The 27,509-nt window shown below is 43.6% G+C and overlaps 1 protein-coding gene across 2 annotated transcripts; it reads right to left on the bottom strand.

Annotated features, from left to right (window-relative positions):
- Positions 1-169: 169 nt before the first annotated feature.
- FNBP4 (formin binding protein 4) lies at positions 170-25,638 on the bottom strand. Of its 2 annotated transcripts, XM_084804450.1 has the most exons (17): positions 25,399-25,636; positions 18,811-18,903; positions 17,526-17,662; positions 17,086-17,269; positions 16,588-16,735; positions 16,386-16,512; positions 15,176-15,517; positions 11,797-11,995; positions 11,323-11,447; positions 9,877-9,981; positions 9,403-9,536; positions 8,249-8,421; positions 6,627-6,940; positions 3,968-4,112; positions 3,612-3,877; positions 2,690-2,847; positions 170-1,539 (listed from the first exon to the last, which is right to left on the bottom strand). In XM_084804450.1, the coding sequence occupies exons 1-17, from the start codon at positions 25,520-25,522 to the stop codon at positions 1,449-1,451; spliced, it is 2,865 nt and encodes a 954-aa protein (XP_084660576.1). In that variant the 5' UTR covers positions 25,523-25,636; the 3' UTR covers positions 170-1,448. The 2 variants fall into 2 exon arrangements, with proteins under 2 accessions (XP_084660576.1, XP_084660567.1); XM_084804441.1 differs by having other exon boundaries at positions 3,612-4,112; positions 25,399-25,638.
- Between the last annotated feature and the right edge of the window lie 1,871 nt (positions 25,639-27,509).

Raw genomic sequence — 27,509 nt, 5'->3', positions numbered from 1 at the left:
GCACATTTATGTGTGTGTAAGTTTTGCTGAACACCATAGCAGGTTGCACTTGGTACTGAGTGCTACCTTTAAAAAACCTTGTGGTGTAAAATATATTTCTCAACCATTGGCCATTTAACTGAATCATTAGTACTGACAATAGATTTAAAGAGTAATAAAGAAAGTTCCGAAGTATAAAAAGGGAATTTATTAATGTGTATGTACAAATTTACAAAGCCAGAAACGGGAGAAATACAAACAGCGTTCAACCATAACCTGCCTTTTCTTTCAGTTTACAGAAAATCATTACCACTTGATTCAGGTTTTAAAAACGCAAACAAGGGAGAAGACTCAGACATTCACAGGTTGGATAAATATTCAGCCTGGCTTTAAATGTAGACAAAGACCCTACATTTCCTGGAACTCAACAAGAGGGGCTCAGAATTGAGTAACTGAAAAATGTTTTACGTTTTCCCTCTCCTCTAGCATATATCAAGCAGCAGTGAGATGGGGTAGAATGCTGAGCAGTGAGTAAGGGGAAGGGGGCACTGCAGTGCAGCTGATTCAGCATTGTGCTGGCGTGCAGCTGCTCACTGGCCAGCAACATCCACTTTAGACAAAAGGGTGCTGGACAGTCAGCAGCCTCATGCTGATACAGTGCTGAGCCAACTTCCCCCTACTATGCCAACTAGTGATGGCATGGAGATCTTGCTCAGTCAGTACTCAGTGGTGGTGGCTGCATACTGTGTTCTGTCCCACTTTGCTACAACCTCACCAATGGAACTACTGGTATGTTCTGGCCCCTAAAGTGTAACAAGATTATTCTGTAAATAATGTTACAAGTGAAAACACCCAAGAAAAACATCAGGACTGATACAGATTTAAGGACAGAAACAGTCCATTTTTTGAGTCAATCGAGTAATAACGAAGAACAATGCTGCCGAAAACCAAAGTACTGGCAAAGATAAAGATGGAACGAGGGGTTCATATGCTGCATATGAATGTGAAAACAAAGTGCATCTTTCATTTGCCTCCTCTGCAATACCAAGCCTGCAAAAGTTGCAAATGGCAATTACAGTTGGACACCTTGTAGAAATATTTTTTGAGATAAATGGAAAAACACCTTTGGGCTTAGAAAGGAGGAGTGGAAATGTGGAGTTCTAAATGGAACCAGACAAAGTGCATCAATCAGTTCTTGATACCAGCTCCACCAGGGAACTGGATAGAATGGTATTCCAGCTTTGTCTGAACTGGGATTAGGAGCTGCATGAGAGAGGAGTGGTCAAGACTGTCATTATTTCACAGGCCTATTTGCCAAATACACCTCCAAAAGGAATCTCAAGTCCACGCAATTTCTCCATCAGGTCATTCAACTGAAATATGTATCCTCAAGAAGTTACAATTTATCCAACAGTAAAAGGTTCTGAACTGTACATGTGTGGGTAAAAAAAGAAAAGAAAAGAAAGCTCTCATGTGCTTGAAGTGGCTTTCCGCCTCTTGAGTCGAGCTCGCCAGTCGTCAGGCAGTGCCTCAAAATTTGCATTTCTCTCTGCCATACCGCTATAAAAAGGAAGGATACACAGGAAAACTATTAGGCTAGCTTGTCAGCCAAAAGGGAACTGAAGAGGTCAAGATCTTAGAACTTTTTTCCAGAGCTATGTCAATCTGTGAAAAGATACAACCCAAGGAACCTCCTGTCTCGTGTGCACAATACATTTACCCACTCACTATTGTAGTAGTATAACTTGAATGATACAGCATGTTAAAAAGGGAAATTCTCAAGTAAAGGTTTAGACAGGCACTTGTCCAGAGACAGTACATACAAACTGGGCCACACCACATCTATCTGTACACAGAATCTCTTTTACTCCACAATTCCACCCCCCCCTTTAATTTGGCAATCTGCATGTGAGGTCAGGGAGATCCTGTGTACAGATAAATGCGCCCAGTTTGAACATTATGTTCTATGTGCAGTAAGTAGGGGGCACGCCCAAGCCTGGGACTTGTTCTTGCTATCCAAGTAAAATCTAACCAGTTCCCAAAGCAAAAAGATAAATACCTCCAAGTGCATATATACACACACACTCCTCATCCTGCTAGCACAACATTCTCTTTTGCTGAAAGGCATATAATATGTAGATTTGTCAAAGGCATCTTACACTGAGGCAAATCCTTCTGTGTACAATAAATTTTGTGGAATTTGTGAAATCACTTCATACAGAGGAAAACTGGATAAACCTTTCAAGGAATGCTTCTTAACTACATATAAGCTTTATCTTTTAAAATGCCTTGGAAATTATATGTTGAAGGGAAGTCTATAAATGTATAAAATAAAATAAAAATAGTCAGGTTCCCACTGCCCCCGACACAAGATTTTCCTAAGGTTGTGCTGTGACAGTTGGGAAATAAGGACTGCCCCTTTACCTAGTGATGCCTCCTCATCCACTTTGATATTGTACATGTTTTGCCCAGTTCCATGGCAGTAGGCACGATAAGACTTTTCAGTCTGCCTTGCAAAAAGGAGCAGCTACAATTAGATGGAGCTACACCTTTCAGGGACAGAAGCCACTGAAACCCACAACCATAACTTGAGTTTGCCAATAATTAGAACACATGTGCTGATGGTCAACACTGCCCAGAAAGCAATCTATTTTGGGGGGTGTGATGAGGGGAAGGCCTACATGGCCATACCTTGCAGTCTCTCTCATACCTGATTAACTGCTGTTGCTTCCATTCCTCAATTCGCTTCTGTGACATCACCTCCCGATCCTCATCACTAGAGCTGGAGTTTTCCTCCTCATCTAGTTCCCGTTGAATGCTCTGCCACTTCTTTACGAGAGATGGCATCTTTGTCTTGGTTTTTTTTCTCTGTAACAAAATATTTAACGTGCTATCATAAGCATCAGAGATGAGCTTTCATGGAACTCTTTGTTCTCAATCCTGAGAACAAAGTTTAAATCTGTTGGTTAGGATAATGTACTTTTAGGTAAGAAGGCTGCCTTTTTCTCACAGACAGGAAGGAAAATAGAATTCTGTCGATTCTTTCTGGTTAGTCTCACATTGGATTATATCATCCCAAGGGAAAATAAAGAACTACATGGAGGATGGTCAAAGAATAGCTTTCAAGTGGCACCAGTTATGATCTAGAGGAAAGAAGAAAGCTAGGCTATTTGAGACTAATGGTAAAGCCAACTTCTCTCATGCACTACAGAGCAACTATGCTTGGGGGGAGGGGAAGTGTCATGAATTTATAAACTGAACAGTGTTCTGGCTAACAGAGCACACTTCCCAGCATAGAAGCCAACACACTGGCATGCGAATATTAAAAGGTTAGGGTTGGTATCTCCGAGGTTATTGGGATTAGGCTTCTGTGGAGTTGGCTGATTCACAGGCCCAAAGAGCTTGTACATCCCCTATGTGTTTCTGAAATCCCATGCCCTGAAGCTGCCAGGGTACCCACCATGTATCTACCATCACACGAAGTGTAGCAGTTCTAAAGCCTGGCACAGGAAAATAAAGCAGATTTCTACCTATATGCAACTTGCCCTGTTCTGGTACAATGAGAGATTATACAAATTTAAGTACTTACAAATTTAAATTTGTATAATGATTATTCAAATTTAAGTACTTACCTTGCCACCTCTCCTAAGCTTTTTTGACTTCTCTGGAGGCAGTGCTTTAGGAGCATGTGGAGGTGGCGACAGTGGAGGCGGAGGCGGCGGTGGCAGTGGCAGCTGTTCCGCCGTGCTCGTGGCAAGTGGAGCTCCTTGTGAAGGAACTGGTTGTGAGGTGCTAGCAGAAAGTCCAACAGGGGCACTACACTCTGAATAGCTTATGAGCGCTGGCTGCGTTACTCCAAGGTAACTCTGTTGCAAACTCACCCCTGGGGTCTGAAGGCCTGTAACAACAGGGGGAGGAAAGGGGAATATTTCCAAAACTCTGCAATGGAGATCAATAAGCAAAGGAAAATCAGAGTTATGACACTCACCTGTACTCATTACTGACTGGCCATAAAGCACTGGACAGCTTCCAATGGTTGCTGCTCGTTGCACCAGTCCAGCACTCATTTCGGAAGCTTTTCTTTTTATAGATTTAGCCGAGAGAGGTGCAGATATGCTGGTCTCAGAGTTCGTCTGGAAACAGACAAAAGCCAGTTTGGTTCATGTGAATGTAAACTGTTAGAATACCACACAAACCCATTAACAGGCCATGATAATCGTTCCTTTGCAAAATCTGATCCGACCTTAACAACTGTTCCCTATCTCCTGCAACAGCTATGTCTCCCCATCTCAGTTTCACTATCACAAATGCTTTAAACTGACAGAACATCTAAATACGGGACCATATCCTTGCACACAGAACGGTTCTCCCTGCAAACCTTAAGAAGCAAGCATATAAAACCTTCCTTTAACATGCAAATGTGTTCTGTTCTCTCTCCCACGCCCACCCCACGCCCACAAATTCCCATTTCATACGTAGACAGGAAAATGAGTGCTCCACTCCAGGACAAGCTACACATATAGGAGAGGTCTACAAACCCTCAAAGCATTCCTGAAATCCTCAGTGTGTACACACTGACATTAATATGTCTACATGCTCAAAAATACCTCAGAAGGGTATTTTTAATGATTAACTATTTTTTAAATTTTATTTATTTATTTTATTACATTTATATCCCACCGTTTTTCCTCCTTAAGGAACACGTAGTTCTCCATTTTATCCTCACAACAACAACACTGTGAGATGGGTTGGGCTGAGAGTCTGTGACTGGCCCAGTCACCCAGTGAACTTCCATGGCCGAGTGGGGACTAGAACCCGGATCTCCTAACTCCCTTCAACACTTTTGCTTGCCATGCTCACCAGGCGAGTGCAGTGCTGCCCTGTGGCAAATGTGACGAGCAGCCAACCCTCTTTCCCACTTCGAAGCTGCAGGAGTGGGCAGAGATTGTCCTACCACCTGTGTGGCAATTCCTGCCCCAAGGTTAGGAGGAAGGCTGCAGGCTGTTTGGTAGCTGCATGGCTAAGATGCCTGGATTGTCTTGGACAAGTAGGGCCAAACTGGCAAAAAAAGAAAACTCTGATCTGGTTCACACGTAACAGCAATTCATGGGTTGTTCAATCCATTAATTGCCCAGATACAGTGGAGCAAGCGAGCTGTCTTCTGTGCACTTTACATCCAGCTTTGTGAACTTTGTGGTTGTTGTTAGGACGTGTGAACCTGGCACTCTGGATTGTTTAGGTTTAAACAATCCAGAGTTTTAAGCCAACAGCAAACCATAGGTGATTGCTGGGGTAAAATTTTAAACAACCCCAAGTGCTGGGTTCAAACATCAAGACTACAACCCAGGCTGTACTTGGTTGTTGTTGTTTACAAAGTTGGATGTAAAGCAGCAACCTGCTCGCTTGCTCAGGTGTGGCCATGGTCAACTATGGGCTATTTAATGGGTTATTTAATTTATTTTATTTAACCCATAGTGAGATGTTATGTTTGAATCGGGTCAGCCTTCCTTTGTCTGGAGAAGGAAAGGCACCTTCCAGAAGTAGCACCCAACTGGTGTGCTTCGGGGGGAGGGGGTGGGCAGGCAGACAACTACAACTCCTTTTGGCTTGGCCAGCAATGCTAGCCTAAAGTTGTAGGCCCCTTGCTTGGGTAAGTAGAGGTTTTCGTGCCAATAAAACACAGGTTTTACCAACTCAAACCACTGTAGATTACAGGAGAGGCCATTTTTATTCTTGTGAAGGCAAAGTCATCCCCTTTACAATGTTCAGCATGTATTTCCATGCTGTATACAGGCCACCCAAATTCATTTTCTGATACAAAACCTCTTGAATAAGGCAACAATCCTTATTCTTTTTATAAGTGACTCTGTCACAAACTGGAGTAACTGAAGCTGAAATAAATTGTTATTTACTCATTGCTATAAAAGATGCTAGCGGAAAGATTATCCTATAGGCTGCAAAGAGAGCAAGACAATTTCATAATGACCTGGTTCGCACATAACAGCGGCAAATCCTAGTCCTGATGGCTATGTGCTACCTCCAGTACCAAAGGCAGTAAGCTTATGTACACCAGTTGCTGGGGAATATGGGCAGGAGAGTGCTGTTGCACTCGTGTCCTGCTTGTCGTTTCCTGGTTGGCCACTGTGTGAACACAGTGCTGGACTAGATGGATCCTTGGTCTGATCCAGCATGGCTATGTTCTTAAGTCTTTGGTTAATTAACCCACAATTTGATGGGGTTGTGTGTTACCGCCATTTTGAATATGCAACCTCCATTCAAACATTATTCCATGATGTGAGAACCCAGACACTATGGATTAATTGTGGGTTAAACAACCCACAGTTAACCTAAGAATGGTAGGTTAATGTGGGTTGTTTAACCCATAGTTTCCAGGTTTGCATGTCACATAAAAACCTGCATTCGGAGGTTGCATATTCAAAATGGCAGTGGCACTCAACATGGCAATTATGGGTTAGTCATGGGTTAATTAACCCATGATATACCACCATTACATGCAAATGGGGCCAATGTAGAGTATGAGGCTGTAGCAAGAAGTTTGCAACTCAAATGTACATACAGAAATCACATCTGATACTAACTTTTCCAAAAATAAAAAAAACTAGTGGGTGCTGTATGCACTAACTCACTTGACTGTTGGCAACTACTGGTCGGAGAAGAGGTTTCAGAACAGCATCTTCCTCTGTTCCCGGTGCTGGTGGCTCCTCGTCTCCCTCATCCTCCATCTCTACTTCCTGTATTTCCCCATCTTCTCCCGGAGGTGGTGGTGGTGGCGGCGGGGGAGGTGGTGACTCTGGTGGAGGTGGCGGCGGCGGCGGCATTTCCAAGGGTAAAGGGGGTTGGAGTACAGGAACAGAAGGCTGAAGCATAGTCCAAAATGGACTTAGAGGCACAAGAGATGTAGCTGGAGCTTGACTAGAAAGAGGCTCTTTACCAAGAGAACCTAAAGGAAAGGTACACGTAAAGTTTTGATTACCCAACACCTCCGTTACCCACTCATCCTAACCTTTTTCTCTTCATCTTTTATGTACTTCTTTTCCCAGAGGGAGACACATTTCTTTGGAAAAGCTACCCTTCTGTTAATAATCATCTCATTAACCATCCCCCCAAACTCTAAAAACCAAACTGGAAAATGAATACAAACAACAAGAAATTACACCTCCCACTGCCCTATGGTGCAGCAGATACGCTGTGTGAACCATACATAATGATGGACAGAGATCTCTAGACTGGATATAGAGCAGGGGTCCTCAAATGTTTTGGGCTGGTGGGAACATTTGGAATTTTGAGAGTGTGTTGTGGACGCTCTCACAAAATAGCTGTTATGTGAGGGGCTTGGTCCTTCACAAAATGGATGCTACAATGGGCTTGGCTAGTCACAAAACATCCATTTCCCAGAAGGCAAACTGGTGAGGCTAAAAGAGAAGTAACTTGCATAAGAACAAGTACAAGGTAGAGGTGGGGTCTGAGTTACAAAACACAACATCATTCTCTCGAACACAGTTTTCTGTTTCAATACTCATTTCACAGAATCAAAATGATGAGAGTCAGAAACAAATACTTTGATCAAGAATCAAAAGTACAAAGCAGAGGTGGGGTCTAAGCTTCAAATGCCATGACACATATTTGCCCCCTAGGAAAACAAAACACCAATTTCACAGAAAGCAAACTGGTGGTGCTCAAATAAATGTGTACACAGGCAAAACGCCCACCCACCCCAAAAGACCAGGCATCACACGCACACACATCTCCCTTTGTTCTCCACCCCCAGGTTACCTTTTTGTTTATTCTGAGCAGCTGGGCATGCTTCTAAGCACTAGGCTGCAGCCACTTGCCATTTTTATTTTCCAAGAATACCTCTCAGGGCCACGTAGGGCACAGAGACATTTTTAGACATAAAGGTGGTGCTGGAGACTGACATTTTGCTTTGCAGCATGCCAGCTTCCCAGTTAATTTTTTAAAAAAATCTAAAAAAAATCAGGAGATGCAGCGGGTCTAGCAGGCACCATGGGAGGTGTCCATGAGCACCATGTTGAAGACCCCAGATATAGATTAACGCTCTGCAAACAACACACTCATTTCAGTTCAACTCCACTCTGCACAGCTGAATAGTTAATCACAGGAGTATTTCTGAGCAACAGCCCTTCTGCATTAAATACATTTGACCCCCTTGCTATGGCATTTCACCTTCCTAAAAATGTTATTTCAAATGAAATGAGCTTTTTTTCAGCAAACCCGCCAGGTCCAGTACCTGCAGTATTATCAGTAGATTCTCCAGACTCCATTTTCTCCTTCAGCACTTGTTTAGGAAGAGCTTCTGCTTTATTCTCTAGGATTTGCCCCTCCTCTTCCTCCTCCCCATCTGGGAACTCCCACTGGGATTCGCCTGATTGCTCGTTAACATAGAAATAGCGCCTATGATCCCTAAATCACAAGAAAGAAAACAAGGCTTTACACTCTCATCCCTGCACTGACACAATGATGTAGTCCTCTCCCGCGACAGCGGAGTGCTCTCACAGGAAGAACCTCTTACACTAGGACTGCTGTTCACAGAGGCAACAAACAGCTTTGAGGAAGGGTTTGCAAGATGGGCTTACTCCAAACTGTTTGTGGTGCTGGCTCTGTGATCACAGCCCTGACCCTCCACTCCAAGAGTAGAGGGTTAAGCGAAACAGCTCGCTTGTGGCTGGTGTGCAATTAAATGTTCAAGGACGCATTAGGAAATAGACTTTTTAGGTAGTCTCAGGGTTCATTTCCTTCCAGAATAGCAAAAGAGAAACAGCCCAATTTATGAAAGATGGCTGCTCCCCCATGGACTGCTGCAGTCACATTTATGATACTCTTGGTGTCAGACATAGTTGCTACTGAATTGCTACTGAGAGGGAAGAGGATCTGGGAGCTGAAAAACAAAAGAGCAAAGATTTCAAATAAACAAAAATAATCAAGAAAGCCAAATATAAGAAGAAATAGTTTGGTCTGACCTGCTGGCAGGAGATAGTTATCTTGTTCTTCGTTGAGATCCTCAGTCAGTGAGCTTTCCATAAGGGCAGAGACGTTACTTGGGAGCGGAGTTCCTGAGATCCTGCAATGTGCACAGAGCTCTCGCATGCGCGACCCCCCAAGCCCGCCCTCCTTAGCGCATTTACACTCAAGAGTAAACACCAGCTCTGTCCAATCGCGGAATCAAATCCATTTCAAAACACTTAACAAAGACTTTATATTTCTCCAATTTTTGTGGCTGGCTCAAACTCTGTATGTGCCAGAGGCTCTCTGCCCGCTCAGCACCGCTAAGTGCAGCTGCTCTCAGTCTCCAGATAGATGACGGCACGTCGGCAGGTGGTGATGGTCACAAATCATGTCTGAGATGTCAAAGGTGAAAGGTGAAAAGGGGAGAAGAGTGCGTACCTGTCCCAGTGGCAGGACCAGCCTTTAGGGGCGGCGTTTATTTCATACTGTTTTAGCTGTTCAGCTGCATCTTGCAATTTGCGTTTGAGGTAGTTTCCTTGGAGAGCTCCTTCCCGCCAGTCTGCAATACGGGTCTATGACAGGCAGGCAAAGAAACAACAGAAATAATGAAAAACCTATAGACAATTGGTCTCATGCGTGACATGTCCCATTGAACTGCGCAGCTCCCAGACCAGGAGGCAGCAGTACCGCATGATCAGAAAAATTACATATAGACCAAGAAGGCCTTAGATGCAATACTGGGGCTCAAGCATTCAGGTGGTGTGTGTGTGGGGGGGGGGGGGGGAGAAAGACAGACTACTATCCATGCCACAGTACTTAAACTTCCTAATTCTTATCCCACTGTAATGCTACCAGTTGTCTGGGCCCCTATATTCTGTAATTTATTTTCTATAAAAGGTAAACTTTAGTTACCTCAGTCTGCAACAGTAGCATGTGGAAGTTAGAGATGGATTGTCTACTGATGCCCAAGAACTCCAGCTTGCTTATCAACATGTTGGCCAGCTCTCCAATCTGAAACTGCCAAAAGTAAGGCAAGCAAGAAGTCAAGAATTTATTGTCAGTCACAATGCACAAGGCTACTGCAATATTGTCTCTGAAGTGTACAGCCAACATCTGTTTTAACAACAAGATGTGTCACCCGAGCAGTAATTTACAACTGCAAAATTTTGAGGCTGATGAAAATAGCAACCAATTCAATTCTACCCAAATGCATAAAGTATGTTCCACCAGGTATCAGCAGCCATTCTGCTTAAAACCCAACAGAATGATTTAAAGTCTTCTTGAACTATAATCTTGAGTGTTACACATGGATAATCCATATGTCCATTGCAGCCATTTTAAATTTATTCTCACACATTAAACAGGTTGTCCCATTTTCCAATGCTAACATGTTCTAAAAGCAACAACACTTAAGTACAGTAATAACAGATTTGGAAACACCCAAATATATATGACTACATGCTGTTTCTGATTACTTGTTACTAATACATCTTAATATAATGTGTTTCAGTGCCTTATTTTCCAAATTCCCATCAAAACAGACACTAAGACACTAAAGCATGAGTAAGAACTGATGTCAGAAGCACTTAATCAGAACCTAAAAGAGTTTAAGAGGTACTCTGCTTAATAAGCTACAAAGCTTTGAACTGCCCCAGACAAGGTTAAGTACTAATAGTGATCTAAAGGCTAGTTCACACCATAACGGCGGGGAGGAGTTTCGAACTGAGTTGACCCTTTTCCCACCAACCTGGACTACACACTACTTACTACATGGCAACCAGTTAGGCATACACATTCTCTATGTGCTTAGATTCTAGACAGCGAATTACTAGTTGCGTCACCAGTTTGCACAATCACAGCAGCCCACTGTTGCTTATTTGAGTTGGGTTCAGCATGGTGGGTTGCAGCATGGGTTGCAGCATGTTTTGAATATTCATTTTGAATATTCAAGCCATGGTGTGTGGTCACCATGGCTTATTGTGTCATCTGAACCTAGTGAGGCTGGGTTGTTGGCAAACCACCCACAACCTATGAGCTGTTTATGGGCTGTTGGCGTGGTTTGTTAACCTTGCCAATAACCCACCCTTGCCAGGTTCAGATGACACAATAAGCCACAGTGATTGCCTGCCACGGCATGAATATTCAAAATGGCTGCTGGCACACATTGCAATGATCGGGCGAACTGGGTCTTATGGAATACCTTGATAACACAGTGGCATCGCAACATACAGAACATGACAGGACACCGTGTGGCAAGGAGAAGGACGCCAATCCAGTTTGAAGATACACATATACCTGCTCATGCGAGTCTATCTCAAGTAATGCTGTCAAGACTTAAGCCCACTTTAGCTCACACACCTTTAAGTCCTGCTCCTCATCTTCCACCTTCAAAGTCCCTTGTGTTTTCACTTTGTCTTGCAATTCCTCTGCGTCTGGCTCATTGTCAGAGTTCTCATCAGCCACTTCTGGCTCTTCCTTCACCACTGAACCAAAAGCAAGAAAAGAAGTGTTCATAAGTGTCATTTTCCAATAAATCCTCAACATGTCTTCTCTTTTACAATGGCTTGGTGTAGGTCAATAGAAAGATGCAGACTTGATCAAGCTATGGGTAGTTACATGCAAGCCAGGCCACAGACAACTTGCCAAGCTGGGGGACGACAGCACCCACTTTTTTAATTGTGTGCGTGTGTATATTTTAGTGGAAAAGGAGGCCCTGTCAGATACTGCGTTAAGACTGCAGAGTAAGAAGCTTGAGAAAAGTGACCGATCGTTAGTACTACTAGATGTGACTGAACAACTGAAACAAGCCCATAGCACAATAATGTGACGTACCTGTTTCTCCAGGTTCAGGACTCTCTTGCCCCGTCTTACTAGACCCTCGACTGTTGGATTCTGGGCTAGCAACTCCAAAGAGCTTCCATTTCCCTTGCTTGGGTAGCAACCGCCGTGTTAGGTCTGACTGACTCCCCTCAGAAAGCGGACTGGAGCCTGAAATGCTCCCATCACCTTCTTCTAAAGCTCTCAGTTCTGCCTATAAAACAAAACATTATTTCAGTATTAGGGAAACCAACTCATATGTTTCTCCCCCTAGTCCTAATGATCTATCTTCAACCATGGCAATCTGTATTTTATTTATTTTCTTATTAAATTTTTAATCCCCCTAATAAAAAAAATATTATCTACATAAAGCTAAAATACAATATAATGCCTAGGGCAGCCTTCCTCTATAAATCAAGCCACTTCCCTCACTTTTTAAAGCCCTTCCTCAATCATTCTAGTCTTATCTTACTTGCTGTTCCACTGTTGCCCAACTTCCCATAACCACTACTCTTTTTTGAAATCCATGCCCATTCTCCCCCTTCCCCATATTAAGAGGTCCTCTGGGCACAGATTGTGTCATGAACAGTAGGCTTGAATACTGCAGTAAAAATAGGATATCCTTCCTAAAAGCTCATTCAGCTTATTGGTCTGATTTTCTATACTAGAGTAAGCCTCATATAAAAGCGCTAAAGTTCAAGCATCATTTCGAAGCAACCAATCACTATGGGGTGCATGGGTATTCACTTATAGGACACACTTATAGGATGTATCTGCTATCAATGGAAACAAGTGAGCCAACATTGTGCTTATACATGACAGCTGGAAAAATACTATGATTCACTTCTAATCCCAGAGAAATGTGGGAGTTTTCCATCACATCGTATAAACAAAACCTTTTGGCTACTTCAGGCCTGATGTTAGCATCAGGTGTGCTTGGGCAAATGCTGGGGCCCTGGCAAAGCCCACAAATGCCACCCCTTTTTTGTTTCCCAATGCTTGAAGGAGTGCTGGGCACCAGCATTTTAACTCCCCCAGTGACCTGATATAGCAATACTATGTTGGGGGAATTGCGAGAGAATTAAAATGGCAGCACCCAGCACTCTAAGCATTGATGCCACCAAAGTTTCATTTGCACCACTCTGAGCTGAGCCCCAAAGTGCTTTTAATCCACACGCACATGCACACATCTCTTTTCTGGTGCTCCATTGAGTACTGAGAATATATATCTATATGATATATAGATAGACAAACAAAGAGGGAGAGTGTTCCAACCCCGGCCACCTCTGATCTCGGAAGCAACAGCTAGGATGAGGCAGCAGGATTTGCCCACACAGGACAGAAGAGTGTCCGCTCCTCCATGAGCATAGGTGAGTTCCAACCCCCATTACACAACATTCCTGCTGCTAACACTGAAATGGCAGCAGTGATGTCCTCCAACGGGTTTCCTCTAGGGGTGGGGCTTGGAATGTAAGCCTCCACCCTGCCAAAGATCCCCAAGAGGTGGCATAGGCTGGATTGGGGGCCCCACAGGCTGGAGGTTCTGCACCCATGAGATAGATTTTAAGGGACCAGGAAGTCTAGAGTAGTGCAGAAAGAGTTTAAAAAAAATCTTTCAAGGCTACATAACCCTCAATGAACAACTTTAGAAGTGGAGCATTTATCAAGTCACTGACCCAGTTTGCATGTAACAGTAATTCCTGGGTTGTTTAACCTACTGCCTATTAGCTACCGAGCCACGTACAAGGTTATGTTATTATCATTTAAAGCCCTAAATAACTTGGGACCATCGGAGGAGGCCTTGCTGGTCATTCCAAAACAAAAGGAATGTTGCCATGAAGAACCCCGAAAGCGGACCTTCTCTGTAGTGACATCCACCCTCTGGAAAACCCTCCCCTGTGCAGTTTGGAAGGTAGAAACTGTAGCATCTTTTAAGTGACTTCTAAAAACGCACCTTTTTACCCAGCCTTTCCCTGGGTTGTAACTGCTGATGGGCTTTATGCTGGTTTTACATGTTGCTTTTAAAGTTTTAAAGTCTTACATTATGCTTTGTCGTGTTGTATTTTATTTAATTGTTGTGAACTACCCAGACAGCCTCAGCTCTTGGGCAGTATATCAATATAATAAATAATAAATACCCAGAAACTGCTGTGGCCAAGTGGGAGTGAGTGAGCTCCCTCCCTCATGCTAGTTGCTTCTGCTTTCAATCAATAACCCAGGAACGCCCCAATCTTGGGTTATCATGACATCCAAACCCAGAGCAACCCAGAGTTAACCCAACAACAAGGTGATTGTTAAACGACCCAGGAATCGCAGTGCGATGTGCAAACCAGGTCAGCATGCATGTTTGGTGGTGGTAGAAGAAAATGTTTGTTTTAATTTAAGTTATGTATAAGTCAGTCTTTCAGCCCCAAAAGGAGGTATATAACAAAAATAAAACCCTGTAAAAGGAAACAGCTGCATAACACCACACAATGAAACAATGAAATATTTGAGCAGAAAAGACAACAGAATTAGCAGCATCTTAAAAACCAAAGTGGGGGGAGGGGGAATTCACCAAAATCGAACACACACCAAAATGCTACCTCTGTTCTCCCACCAATGCTCTGCCGTTCTGTAAGCCCACACCAAGAAATTATTTAAATATTGTCCTTTTTAGGAAAACTATCTGGTGCTGGGGAGGGAATGACAAACAGCAGCATAGCTACCCCCTCCCATAACTAAAATTCCAGGAGGGTAGATGTCAACTGAACATTAAGAGAAACATCTGGACTGTAAGAGCAGCTTGACAATGGAACTATTACCAAGGGAGGTGGTGGGCTCTCCTTTTTTAGAGGTTTTTAAGCATCTGTTGTTGATGCTCTGGATTTCTTGCATCGAGCAAGGGTTGGATTAGATGGCCTATAGGGCCCCTCGTAATCTATCTATATTCTACACACAGAAAGGACTTGTGGGAGGATAATGCATAATGCTAAAATGTGTTTGGGGCATATTTTGACAGATCTTATAGAATGCTTCAGAATCACGGCAGTATCGTTCCAATGTGTATGTTGTCATGCAAGAAAGCAATCATATAATGCCATTTTGTTACAGGTAATCTCTTGGACAGTTTTCCACTTCCCAAGTCTCATATCTTAATATAGGGCCAGCAATTCTTTCCCCCAGCAGCTGAATACAACATACCTCTAAATCACTTTAGGCCCCAAACAGAAAAGGAACTATCCGTGCCAGAAGGGACTTTGCCTTGTCAAAGACAGATGGCACATGTCACACATACCCTGGCACTTCCCCTATTGCAGACTCTGCAGTACACCCTTTCCTTCTTCTCTAGACAACAATCCCACCTGAGACCCATCAGGAAAGAGTACCCACATCTCCAGTGCAACTAACCCACCTTCTTCCTCTCCAATACCATCTCCAGCTCAAGAGTATCTTGCTCCTCTTCCTCCTCTGCACTCTCCCCTGATTGCACCACACTACACAGGTCCTCCTGAGAAGGGTCTTCCCCAATATCTCGGTTGCCTTCTAGCTGCTGATCAACAACAGCTGCTGCTTGTTCCACTGCCACATCTTCTTCCATCAATGGTTCCACCTCCTCCTTACAGATAACCTTCCGCCTCCAGCGCTCCTCTTCCTCCTTCACCACCTCAGGAAGTAGTGGAGCCAGCAGTGATGCAGCCACTCCCTTTTTCTCTTCCTCATTGCTTGAAAGAGCCTGGATACCTTCGTTCACTTCCTGTGAAGTAAATGAGATTTTGCACCAAAATGTTAGCTTCCTAGAGAAAGTCCCAGAGAACACTCAAAGTCATGCTGTAGTGCTAAGAATTGCCAGAACACTTGAGGCTAATGAACTGTAAAGTCATTTCAGACAAAGACAACATATGCCATACAATGGGAATTGGTGCAAAAGCCTACAAGTGGTATGTGTATGTGGTCCGCATCAGGAGGATAATGCTCATTCCAGTTATCAGAAGATCCAGCCCTTGCTCTATGAGATCTCAGTGTGCCAAAAAGGAGCTTCCCCTTGTTTTTTGCCACAGCAAGCATGGAAACTGCTGTTATCTTGAAAACGTTGACTTCTATTTGAAGAAATACAAGTTTCTAGTTCTGATTGTTATTATCCTGCAAAGCTTGGAAATGTGTGCCCAGTATTTAACAAAGGCTCAAAAGCAAGAGGCATATAGTCAAGGACTTGTGCAGAGAACAAAAGCCTTATTTCATAACCCTGCTAATTGAGATCCTTTTAAATAGGAATGCCAGGGACCTAGAAACTTATACATGCAAATCATGAACTCTACCACTGGAACTATGGAATCCCGCCCTCACCCCATATCTGTGGAGGACTCTTCTGAATTATCCAGATGCAACACGACAGACCCGTCTACCATTTTGTTCTAAAACTGTGCCAATATCATCTATGCTGCTAAGATGCACTGGAAGGCAGATCCTGCTTTGGAGTGCTTGCTGTTCTTGATCTTTAAAAAAAAATCAGATGCACACATACAGTACAAAACAAATCCTACAGAGAAGAGCAGGCATTTTCTATAGAAATTAAGAGAGTAGAAAAGAAATATGCACTTTAAGCCAGCCAACCCCATACTAACCTTCTTCAGCTCACGCTTCACAAGAGTTGTCCTACGTCCAACACTGCTTGGAGCAGCAGCAGCACCTTTTCCCTGTGAGGTTAGGTCTGCAGCCATCTGGTAGTTTTCATCGGCCTCTGTTACAGAACTAATAAAACAGCAGATTTAGTAAGGGAAGCTTCAAGGAACATGAATTTACTTTCCAATTCAGTGTCATTTTTACCTGTGCTGATAATGTTGGAGACCCTGAACTTGTGTTGCAAGATACTGGGGTAGTTCCCAAGTAACCTCATTAGTCTGAATGTTCCAGTAATAATAGCAGCCTGTGTTTTCATCCCAAACTTCCTGCCAGTCTCCCATCTCCACTCCCACTGCAGGAAAGAAACAAGACTTCAGCTGGCAAGCCCCCCTTCCACATTTGCCAACAAATAAATACAAACTATATTACTGAGTATCCTCGCCTTTCTCTATGTACCACTAGGGATAGATAAAGGCTGTGATGGCATTCTTTCCTATCACTCTCAAATTCTTACCCAGCCCAACATTCACCAGCTGCATTTCAGCCAGTAATGCTTTCAGTTTTCATCTTCACATTACAAATCATACTGTATCCAGTTAAATAGAAAAGACATGGGAATTAATAGACTAACTACCCTTACTATGCCACCAGTATGTATCTGAATAAACCAGCATGTAGTAACACAAATTAGTATAAGCTCACCTCCTGCCAGCGAGCACTGAGTGTCATACTGCCACTCAGCCACCTGGTCTGTCCCATTTGCAGTTGGCAAAACCTGATTGGTGGCAGCCTCCTTAGGCTCTGGGCGTGGAGGAGTTGGAGGTGGAACAGTGGTAGGAACAGTGGCCTCAGCAGGCTGGGAAGGAGCTGTAATTGCATCTATTTCCTTTAAAAATAGAAATAAGATAGAATATTATTTGACACAAATAATGAGGAGCATTTAATTATTTGGAACAGAGAGAGAGAAATTGTCAGCCTCTAATCTGACTGACTCTTTCAAAACACCTGTCCATCAGCACAACATTTTACTCATTTCCTGTTTGCCTTGAATCCTGTTACGTATTAGCGTGAATTTTCTGTATGTTATATTCCAGCTCAGAAAACATGATCAATTAATGAACCAAAACAGAATTTCTACTAACCGCTAGGAAGTTGGCCAGGGTACTGTCGATGTCTGTTGAATTATTGCCATTTGCATCTGCAGACTGTTCTGGTTTCTCAGACATCTCACTGTCTTCTTCATCGCTGTCTGCATAAGCACCAAGCAAGCATAAGCCACCTAGAACAAAAGCCAACATGGCCATATGTGGCAATCCATAGCAGCAATGTGTTATAATTACTGAGACCGAGTGTTCAGTTGTTGGAATATCTTTACCAGCATCTAAAAAACTCTTATACCATGCCAGACATCGCAACACATATTACTCACTTGCATTTACAATAGTGCACAAGAAATGCCTCAAAGAGATTCCATGGCTTTTAACAGGGAAATAGAAGCTTTTCTACATATTTGCAGTCTGAAAACACCTTGCACTCCTTCAGCACAAATCTAGTCTAAAGGGCACTATCATCTCCCATTCTGTCACTCATAAAGACGAAGAAACTCAATTATATGTCAGTCCAATAGCAGAGATAAAAGGACCAAATATAAGAATGCAATTTGTAGAGATGTACTTGAGATTACAGCTTTACTGTGCTTGTCTTAATACCAAAAGAGTGAAAAACAAAGCTAAACAAGTGTTTGTGCTGTCATTGGGCTATTGTAAAATGCACATTTTGGAGGCTCTGGTATTAAGGTTGCTGACATAAACTCTAACTCATTGCAGTGCCTTCAGCACACTTTGCGCTGGATTCCAAATCATTCTGCTCTCTACAGAGATAGTGCTGATATTTTTTCTTTATTATTAATGTATGAAAGAAACACTGGGAAGTTGCTTCTAACTTTTTTACACTAAGAATGCATAGCTCATTACCCTGATTTTAAAGGAACAGTTTGTATAGAAACATCTGGAGAAGTAGGTGGCAGGCATGTAGTCCTGAAGATGATATGTTTAGTCAAACAAAGAGACTGAGAATTTTTTCATATTAAAGACTGCGGTGATTTTTCTTGATTTCAAAGCCTAGTTATTCTTAATATTTAACAACCTGCTTTATTAAGCTATGAAACCCTGAACCCATCCAGCTTTGTACAAAATCCTCCATAAAGCTACAGTAAAAACATTCCTAATGTTTCTAAGGTAAAACACAAGACAAAACATCTGTTAATAAATAACACTTAAAATATCAATTTCACACAAAAAAGGGGTTTTTTTGCTTTCACACTGTTGTTAAGATGGCTTCTTTTAACATCCACAGTATGCTGATAACTTGACCTTTGTCACTGCAGGTTAGGGTAGTATTATAAAGGGAAATTTGGCAAGGTGGTACCTGTTGGTTTGACAGCTACAGGCCCAATAGGCATATTAGCCTGGGGTGGGTTTGGGGCTATCCTTGGAGCTTCTTCAGTCACTTCAAATTCATCTGGGGGAAAAATAAAATGTAAAGAAGAAACACTTCATAGGGATACCACAAGGCTTACTCAATCCTACGAGAGCTAATAAAATGAGAACATGAATGCTTTAATTCAGGGATGTTGGGAGAACAGTAAAGGAGCTGGATGTTTTAGTGGTGCTCTCTGTGCACAAGAAACAACTAGATACGTTTGTTTTGTGACTTTTTTTTACTGCTTACTTGTATCAGAAGAACAAATGGGAAGTAGCATTGTTTTGTGTAGCTTCTGTTAAAATATCAAGATAGACTCTTTTATAAAATGCACATTCTGGGGAAAAGCCTTATATAAGGCTATATGGAAAAGTAACAGTAATGTTAAGAACATCCTTGTGTGTATGATCTAGGTCACATGAGAAAAGTTGAAGTTAAAGAGCAAAAGTATCCACCAAGCAAATGACCAAATAGATTCAAGAGCACAGGAAAGTCTACTTCCTTCTTCTGCTCCACCCACCCGGTGCAAATTATCATTATCAACAAGATATTGAAAGCTGTGAGAACTTACAGTAAACTACAGTTTTTAATATTGTATTTTTATTTCCTGTAAAACATTACTGAATCAAAACAGTGTCAAAAAAAGAACCCTGCTCTTAACTTCTAGCTCCACAATTAAAGTTCTCCCACACCAATTCATCAACTTGGAAGCTTTAATTCAGCAATTTGTCAATTAAGCTGAATAAAGCTTCCTATTCTAGTTATTGTGGGTCTCCGCTTGTATTTTTTTAAAAATCAACATAACCCAGGGCAGCTAAAAGTATACAATTAATAAAACATCAGATGCGAAATACAAGATTGCAAAATTTAGAACAGCCAAGATTAACAATAGCATATAAAAATTAAGTCCCATGGCAGCATCACGTAACAACAAATTGCATTAAAATAATAGCATTACAGTTAGATATCAGCAATTATTTGTAGAAACAAATTTCCTACCATAACAAAAGCAAAAAGAACAAGTATTTCAAAAACAGTAAGACTGCGTAATTTAGGTATTATACGTATTCAACTAGCATGCTGAAGGATAAAAGAGCAAATACCTAAGATACAATGGAATGATATACAGTCCATGGAAACACTGCATTTAGGGCACATGTCCTACACTAATTTGTTATTTTAAGGGCACAATCCTATGGGGATAGGCAGCTGCTTCCGAACTCGGAGGTGGCCAACTATCCAGTGTGGGGTGGGCAAAGCATGGAGGGGATCTTCTCCGTGCTCCAGCCGCCCTGCATTTGTGGCTAGATGGCCGACTTCAGCTGCCTAACCGGGGCACCTCGGAGCGGGGGGGGGGGGGAGGCTGAATGGAGCATAGGAAGCGTCTTACCGGCGCTTCTGCGGTCTCCTCCCAGCCCTGCCCCCAGGAACGCCCCCTTTTCAGCCATTCCACACTGCTCTTAGGAGTGCGGAGCCAGGGGTGAACCCACTACAGAAAGTAGAGGAAGGAACTAGAGGATCGGCTATCCTTGACTTGATCCTAACCAACAGAGATGACTTAGTGGATAAAGTAGCAGTTACAGGAACTCTGGGGGAAAGCGACCATGTTGTACTTGAGTTCTTGGTTCTAAGGGAAGCAAAAGCCGAGTGTACTCAAACGCGTACCCTGGATTTTAGGAAAGCTGATTTTAATAAACTCAGAACAATGATCAGTAAGGTCCCATGGCAAACAATGCTAGCGAGAAAAGGAGTCCAAGATGGGTGGGAACTTTTAAAAAAGGAAATTCTCAAGGCACAATCACAAACAATTCCAACAAGAAGAAAAGGTGGAAGACAACAGAAGAAGCCAATGTGGCTTCACAAAAAGCTTAGGGATGACCTGAAAACAAAAAAGGACACATATAAGAAGTGGAAAGAAGGCCAAGTAACAAAGGAAGAGTACAGGCAGGTAGCACAGAATTGCAGGGATGGCGTCAGGAAGGCTAAAGCGGAGAACGAGGTGAGGTTAGCGAGGGATGCTAAAAACAACAAAAAGGCTTTCTTCAGCTACGTGCATAGTAAAAGGCAGAGGAAAGAAATGGTTGTTCAGCTATTAAATAAGGATGGCAAAATGATAACAGATGACAAAGAAAAGGCAGAGGTGCTCAATTCCTACTTTGGCTCAGTCTTCTCCCAAAAGAGGGTCTATGACCCCCCTGGCAAAGGCGAAGTACAGGCTGAAGGGGCAGGATTGCAGCTTGAGATCGACAGGCATATGGTCAAGGAACACCTCATTACTTTGAATGAGTTCAAATCTCCAGGGCCAGATGAACTGCATCCTAGAGTAATAAAGGAACTGGCAGAAGAACTCTCAGAACCGCTGTCTATTCTCTTTGAGAAATCATGGAGGACCGGGGAAGTGCCAGATGACTGGAGGAGGGCTAACGTTGTCCCTATCTTCAAAAAGGGTAAAAAGGAGGAACCTGGGAACTACAGACCAGTCAGTCTGACATCAATCCCTGGGAAAATTCTGGAGCAGATCATAAAGCAATCCATCTGGAAGCACCTTGACAACAATGCCGTGATTACTCGAAGCCAACATGGATTTGTCAAAAACAAGTCCTGCCAGACAAATCTGATCTCATTTTTTGATCAAGTCACCTCCCTTGTAGACCGTGGGAATGCTGTAGACATCATATACCTCGACTTCAGCAAAGCTTTCGACAAAGTGCCCCATGATATCCTGATGAGCAAACTTGCTCGAAGTGGGCTAGATGAAACAACGATCATGTGGATCCACAGTTGGCTACAGAATCGGACTCAAAGAGTGCTTATCAATGGGACCTTCTCAAGCTGGGGAGAGGTAACGAGCGGGGTACCGCAGGGCTCAGTCCTGGGCCCAGTGCTCTTCAACATTTTTATTAATGACTTGGAGGAGGAGGTGCAGGGAATGCTGATCAAATTTGCAGATGACACAAAATTGGGAGGGATAGCTAATACTTTGGAAGACAGAAACAAAATTCAAAGTGATCTGGATAGACTGGAGTGCTGGGCAGAAAACAACAGAATGGCATTTAATAGGGACAAATGCCAAGTTCTGCACCTAGGAAAAAGAAACCAAATGCACAGTTACAAGATGGGGGATACGTGGCTCAACCACACTACGAGCGAGAAGGATCTTGGAATTGTCGTCGATCACAAGCTGAATATGAGCCAACAATGTGATGTGGCTGCAAAAAAGGCAAATGCTATTTTGGGCTGCATTAATAGAAGCATCGCTTCCAAATCCCGGGAAGTACTAGTTCCCCTCTACTCAGCACTGGTTAGGCCTCATCTGGAGTACTGTGTCCAGTTCTGGGCACCACACTTTAAGAAGGATGCAGACAAGCTGGAGAGGGTTCAAAGGAGGGCAACAAAGATGATCAGGGGACTGGAAACAAAGCCCTATGAAGAGAGACTGAAAGAACTGGGCATGTTTAGCCTTGAGAAGAGAAGACTGAGGGGAGATATGATAGCACTCTTCAAGTACTTGAAAGGTTGTCACAGAGAAGAAGGCCAGGATCTCTTCTTGATCATCCCAGAGTGCAGGACACGGAATAATGGGCTCAAGTTACAGGAAGCCAGATTCCGGCTGAACATCAGGAAAAACTTCCTGAGTGTCAGAGCAATACGGCAATGGAACCAATTACCTGGGGAGGTGGTGGGCTCTCCCACACTGGAGGCCTTTAAGACGAGGCTGGACAGCCATTTGTCAGGGATGCTCTGACTTGGATTCCTGCATTGAGCAGGGGGTTGGACTCGATGGCCTTGTAGGCCCCTTCCAACCCTACTATTCTATTCTATGATTCACACTGTCTACGAGGCGGCGGGGGAGGGAAGTTGGGTTTCTGGGAACCAACCTCGGATCGCTGGCTGAGCTTGGTTCCCAGAAAATGAAAAATTCTATGTCTAGACGCTGTCTAGCAGCCATAGGGTTGCACCCTAAATCAGGTTTTGAATAGCAAAACGAACTCTACCGTCCTCATTTTATCTCATTTAGAACCCACACCACATTACTTTTAGTGGAAGCATCTTACCCTATTCTGATAATTTCTAAGGAACCTTCCAGAAGATCTGTTTACAGTGCAAAACATGAGCAGTTACTATTCATTTACTGCATGGGATTCAGACACCTTCCCTCATTTTCACAGTACTTGTACCACAATATTTTGTTGCTTGGAAAACAGAATTCTTGCCCCAGGTAGAACATCATAGAATCATAGAATAGTAGGGTTGGAAGGGGCCTACAAGGCCATCGAGTCCAACCCCCTGCTCAAGGCAGGAATCCAAGTCAGAGCATCCCTGACAAATGGCTGTCCAGCCTCGTCTTGAAGGCCTCCAGTGTGGGAGAGCCCACCCCACATTTCAATTTTGAGTGCTATGTATAATGCAGTTGCATGGGTGTTACAGACATCTCCTGGTTAATGCCTGTAATACTGATAGCAACTAAAGACACACATTTCATAACTATACTTTTAAGTGAATATAATTAGCAGATTAGATCCAGAGCTGCACTCAGTGGAGTTCCACTGGCACTGAAGAAAAGGAGCAGGGCGACTTTCACTGATTCCTTCTTGCCCCTGCAGCCCTTGAAAAGCTGCTCCAGAGGGTTGGGGGACCCTCCAGAAAAATGTGGGAGGAAGTACTGGAGCTGCTGGGGGAAGGAGAAATAGGTGAAAATTGCCACCCCATCCACTTCCTGCACCAGGGAGCCTCCACAGGATACCAGTTCCCTCTGTGAACTGAGAGAGACAACTCTGGATCCAATCCAGTGTCTTTAATGGCTGTATGCAACCTCAAATTTACTACCATAGTGCAAACTTATTCCTCTGGTTCTATTTTTTAAACTTTCAGAACAGTATGGCTAGCACAACTTGTTGTGTTGCCCCACTAATTCAGTAATATTTACTTGATTTGCTGATGTACACATTCCCTCATAATGCAAAGTCAGTGCTGAAGCATTCATTGTGTCCCCCCATTCCCCCCCAAAGCTAGAATACTAGGAAGAGTAGCCAGGTTGTTCTCCCCTCCCTTCCCTCTGCATAAACTGAGATAGGTTATGTTCAGCACCAGATATGGGCTAGGCTCTGCTACAGAAAATGCAATAGCAAAATGATGTGGGGTCTTTTCAGTTGCAGCACCACATCTATCAAATTCCCTCCTTGAGAAGGCCAGTCATTGCTTGTCTTTTGACAACCTGAAAACCTGGCTCTTTAAGAACGCTTTTGGAAGCTGTACTGTACTGTTTTTATTCATCTGTTGATGGTTTTTATGTGATTTTAGTGTTGTACATTGTCTTATTTTTTGTTGTCTCTGGAGCCCTTCAGGACCAAAAGTGCAGGGTATGAAATAAAGTTAATAGATAAAACAAAAGCCAAACTTACAAACATCAGGGAACAAGGCAGATATAAATAAGTAAATAAATAGATAAGACTGAGGACACTCTTATTCCCATGAATAAGGGAAGCATGCAGTCGTTATTTGAACAACACTGTGCTGATACCAAGATTGCTGTAGACTAGAGTACCCTGGAGGAACATCCTCCATATGCCAACATCTACCCATGCTCCTACCCCCATCCACTGTTTGCAACCCAAAGGCTAAGTAGCCTGAATGTTATAGAAAGATCCTGAACTAAGAAACTGTACTTCGCCCTCCTGTTCGGTGGGCCAATCCCATAAAAACAGCCTAAATGAAAAGTGGGGGGGGGGGAGCCTATTATGCACATATTCTTGTCTATACCATGCACAGGATAAGAGTAATCACACTGGAGAGTGAAGGGGCCATGCATAATAAGAGAGATCCACAGCACACTCCTGTGTGGATTTACTCAAAAAGTCCCACTGTTTTCAACTAGGTTTACTCCCGGGGCTTTTTAAAAACATATAACCCAGTCTTCAGTGATTAGATTAAAAGAGTACAATAACTTAGGGCGCAATCCTAACCGGGGCATGCTGCGAGCTGTAGAACGCATTTCTACAGCTGCAGAATCCTATGCCTAAACACGCATAGGACTGAGCCTGGAGACGCATAACCAAGAACGAGAGACAAGATGGGCAGAAGGGATGCAACGTACTGGGCTTCAGTTCGAAACCCGACAGGCTCACTGGAAGGCTCGGAACAAGTTATGATTTCCCAGCCTGAAGTTTCCCACCTGCAAAGTGGGGATAGTAATGACCCACCTCACCGAATAAGTCGGGAGGATGAACGAGATAAGGTAAAAGCGGCTACCAGGAACACCTCATAAAATAGCAACGAATAAGTTGTCATCGTATGGAGAGGATACATTGGTGCGTGGAATGGAGGAAGAAGGCCGGACACACCCCTGCACAGTACTCGGCCCCCGTAACAGCCCCAGAAACAGCCTTCCCGTCCCGAAATTCCTGGACGGGGGTGGGTTGGTGGGAAGGCCGCCGAGAGCGTCACTCTCTACTTGCGCGGGAGAGGCGAAGGGGTTCACTACAAACGCGCAGCCCCGACCCAGCCCTAGGCCTCGCGGCCTGCCCGCACCCTCACCCGCTTCCGACGCCGAGTCCCCGTCGCCCGGCACCGCTTCTTCCCGGCCCCCGCGAGGCCCCGGCGGTGAGAGCTGCAGGATAGGCCGCCGACCCACCGGCGCCGCCCGCGACTTCTTCCCCATCAAGGCCAGCCAAGCCTCAGAGCCGACACACAGAAGACGACGGAGGGCGAAGCGAGCGGGGCCTGGGCCTGCCAGCGGAGGGCGGGGCGGGGCGGGGGCGCAAGGAGAGTCGGGATGATGAGGCGGGGCCTGCGCCCAGCACTGACCCGGCCCTGGCGCCGGTGCCGTCCTGACAGAGCCCAGGACGACGGCGCTCATCCGCTAGCCCCCTCCTTCGATTTGTTTTCTCGCTCACTGGGCACGGGTCGCCCTGTGAATGTTAGTTGACATTGTTTTCATGTTATTCACAATGTTTGTCAGCATAAATAAAAAATAAAGTTAAAATTTGTACACAAAAAGAGGGGAAGTGCGATAGCAATGCAATACATGGCTGGCCTCATTATTTATTTCATTTATATCCTGACTCTTGAACTCAGGCTGGCATGGGTGGTTCTCCCCTATCATTTTATCCTCACAATAACCCTATGAGGTACGGGAGTGGCCGAAGGTCACCGATTGATCTACCTGGCTGAAGGGTGGGGGTGGATTTGAACCTTGGCCTTCCTACTCCAGTGCTCTAACCCTTGGAACAACTACTGTCAAATAATTTGCGACTGCCCAATTACACAGTATTGGGGCCAGGGCGTGGGCGCGGGGGAGAAGATATCTTAGGAATGAAACCCATATTGACACCATTTCACAAATACACAGCTTAGATCAGCCAAAATCTAATGTAAAGATTACGCTATTTATCTCCACATATTTATATGAAAACACTTCGAAATAGTAAAGGCATTGCTTTCCTTGCATGCAACAACCATTCAAAGCAGTGGAAAACTTGAAGATCACCAGTCTAGATTTCATATCAAGGCCAAAGTTTTATTCAAAATTTATATCAAGGGGCCAATTTAAAATTTTCCGCAATTGACTGTTCACTATAATCACAGATTTCTAAAGCCTTCCCTAAATCCAGCTTTTATAAATGTCAGGTTTTTTTCCTGGAAAAACGCTTGGGGAAGACAAGAATGAATTAAAGAAATGTGGCTCGGGAAGAAAAAGCACTAGTAAAAGAATAGCCCCAGCTAACTGATAATGGAGTTTATCTGCAGCTATGACCAGTGAACTGGAAATTGTCAGGTATCACCTTTTGCAAATATATACCATATACTCAGGATATGACAACAATGTGCAGGATAATGACATTTATACTAGGCGTTTGTGTTTGCATATATCACATTCGCACACACTGGAAAAAGATAGTCCCTATATGGTCTTCCACATGGGCAGCGCTCAAGGGCAGAGCTGTTAATTTTCAGTTGTAAGACCTACTCTCTTCAGACCTGTAAATATTCAGACATACTTCTAGAGAAACATATATTGGAAATATGTTTTTCTCAGAGGTCAGAACACCACTAAATCATATCTTTCTTGCTACTGATCCCAGCTGTATTTAAAAAAGGAAGCCACATTTTCATCTGCCACACACTAGTACAGGAATAGGCAACTTATAGGCCAAAATATCTGGAGGACAGCTCCCATTAGCCCTAGCCAGCATAGCCAGTGGTGAGGAAAGATGGGAGTTGTAGGCCAAAACATCTGGGGGCATAAGTTGCCCAACCCTACGCTAGCAGGTACTGTCAGTGGTGGATAGCCTGGCATGCTGCTTTGGTTAGGGTTCTGCTACTGCAGTACAGCCAGAGCCCTTGTCAGCATAGGCAACCCTAAAACAAATTTACATTATGTATTTTTTATTTAAGTGTTTATAATGCACCTTTCCATTTAACAAATGCTCAAAGTACTATTTGAATATTATAGATGGTGGGAAGTGTTTTATATGGAGCCAGAACTATCCTGTCCATTAAAAAAACCCTGTCTAAATGCACATTGCAACACAGAATATATGGGGTGCTGGAGTGCACAATTGCCAATTGTGGGGTGAGAAGAGAGGGTAATACTGTTTGTGTTTAAAGTATCTAGATAGCACCTCTGTGATGTGTACCATGAAGGA

This window comes from Heloderma suspectum, chromosome 1 (genome assembly GCF_057233095.1).
Source record: "Heloderma suspectum isolate Gila_16-S chromosome 1, 16-S_ref, whole genome shotgun sequence".
NCBI lineage: Eukaryota > Metazoa > Chordata > Lepidosauria > Squamata > Helodermatidae > Heloderma > Heloderma suspectum.
The sequence above is the reverse complement of the archived record's forward strand: the minus strand, read 5'-3'. Positions and strand labels throughout refer to the sequence as shown.

Bases quoted from the DNA above. Each gene is read 5' to 3' on its own strand.
- FNBP4 (XM_084804441.1), bottom strand. From the start codon at position 25,522: ATGGGGAAGAAGTCGCGGGCGGCGCCGGTGGGTCGGCGGCCTATCCTG. The intron at 11,448-11,796 runs GTACGTCACATT...CTTTTGGTTCAG, and splicing joins TCCTGAACCTGGAGAAACAG to TGGTGAAGGAAGAGCCAGAA. The intron at 9,537-9,876 runs GTAACTAAAGTT...TGCCTGTCATAG, and splicing joins TGCTACTGTTGCAGACTGAG to ACCCGTATTGCAGACTGGCG.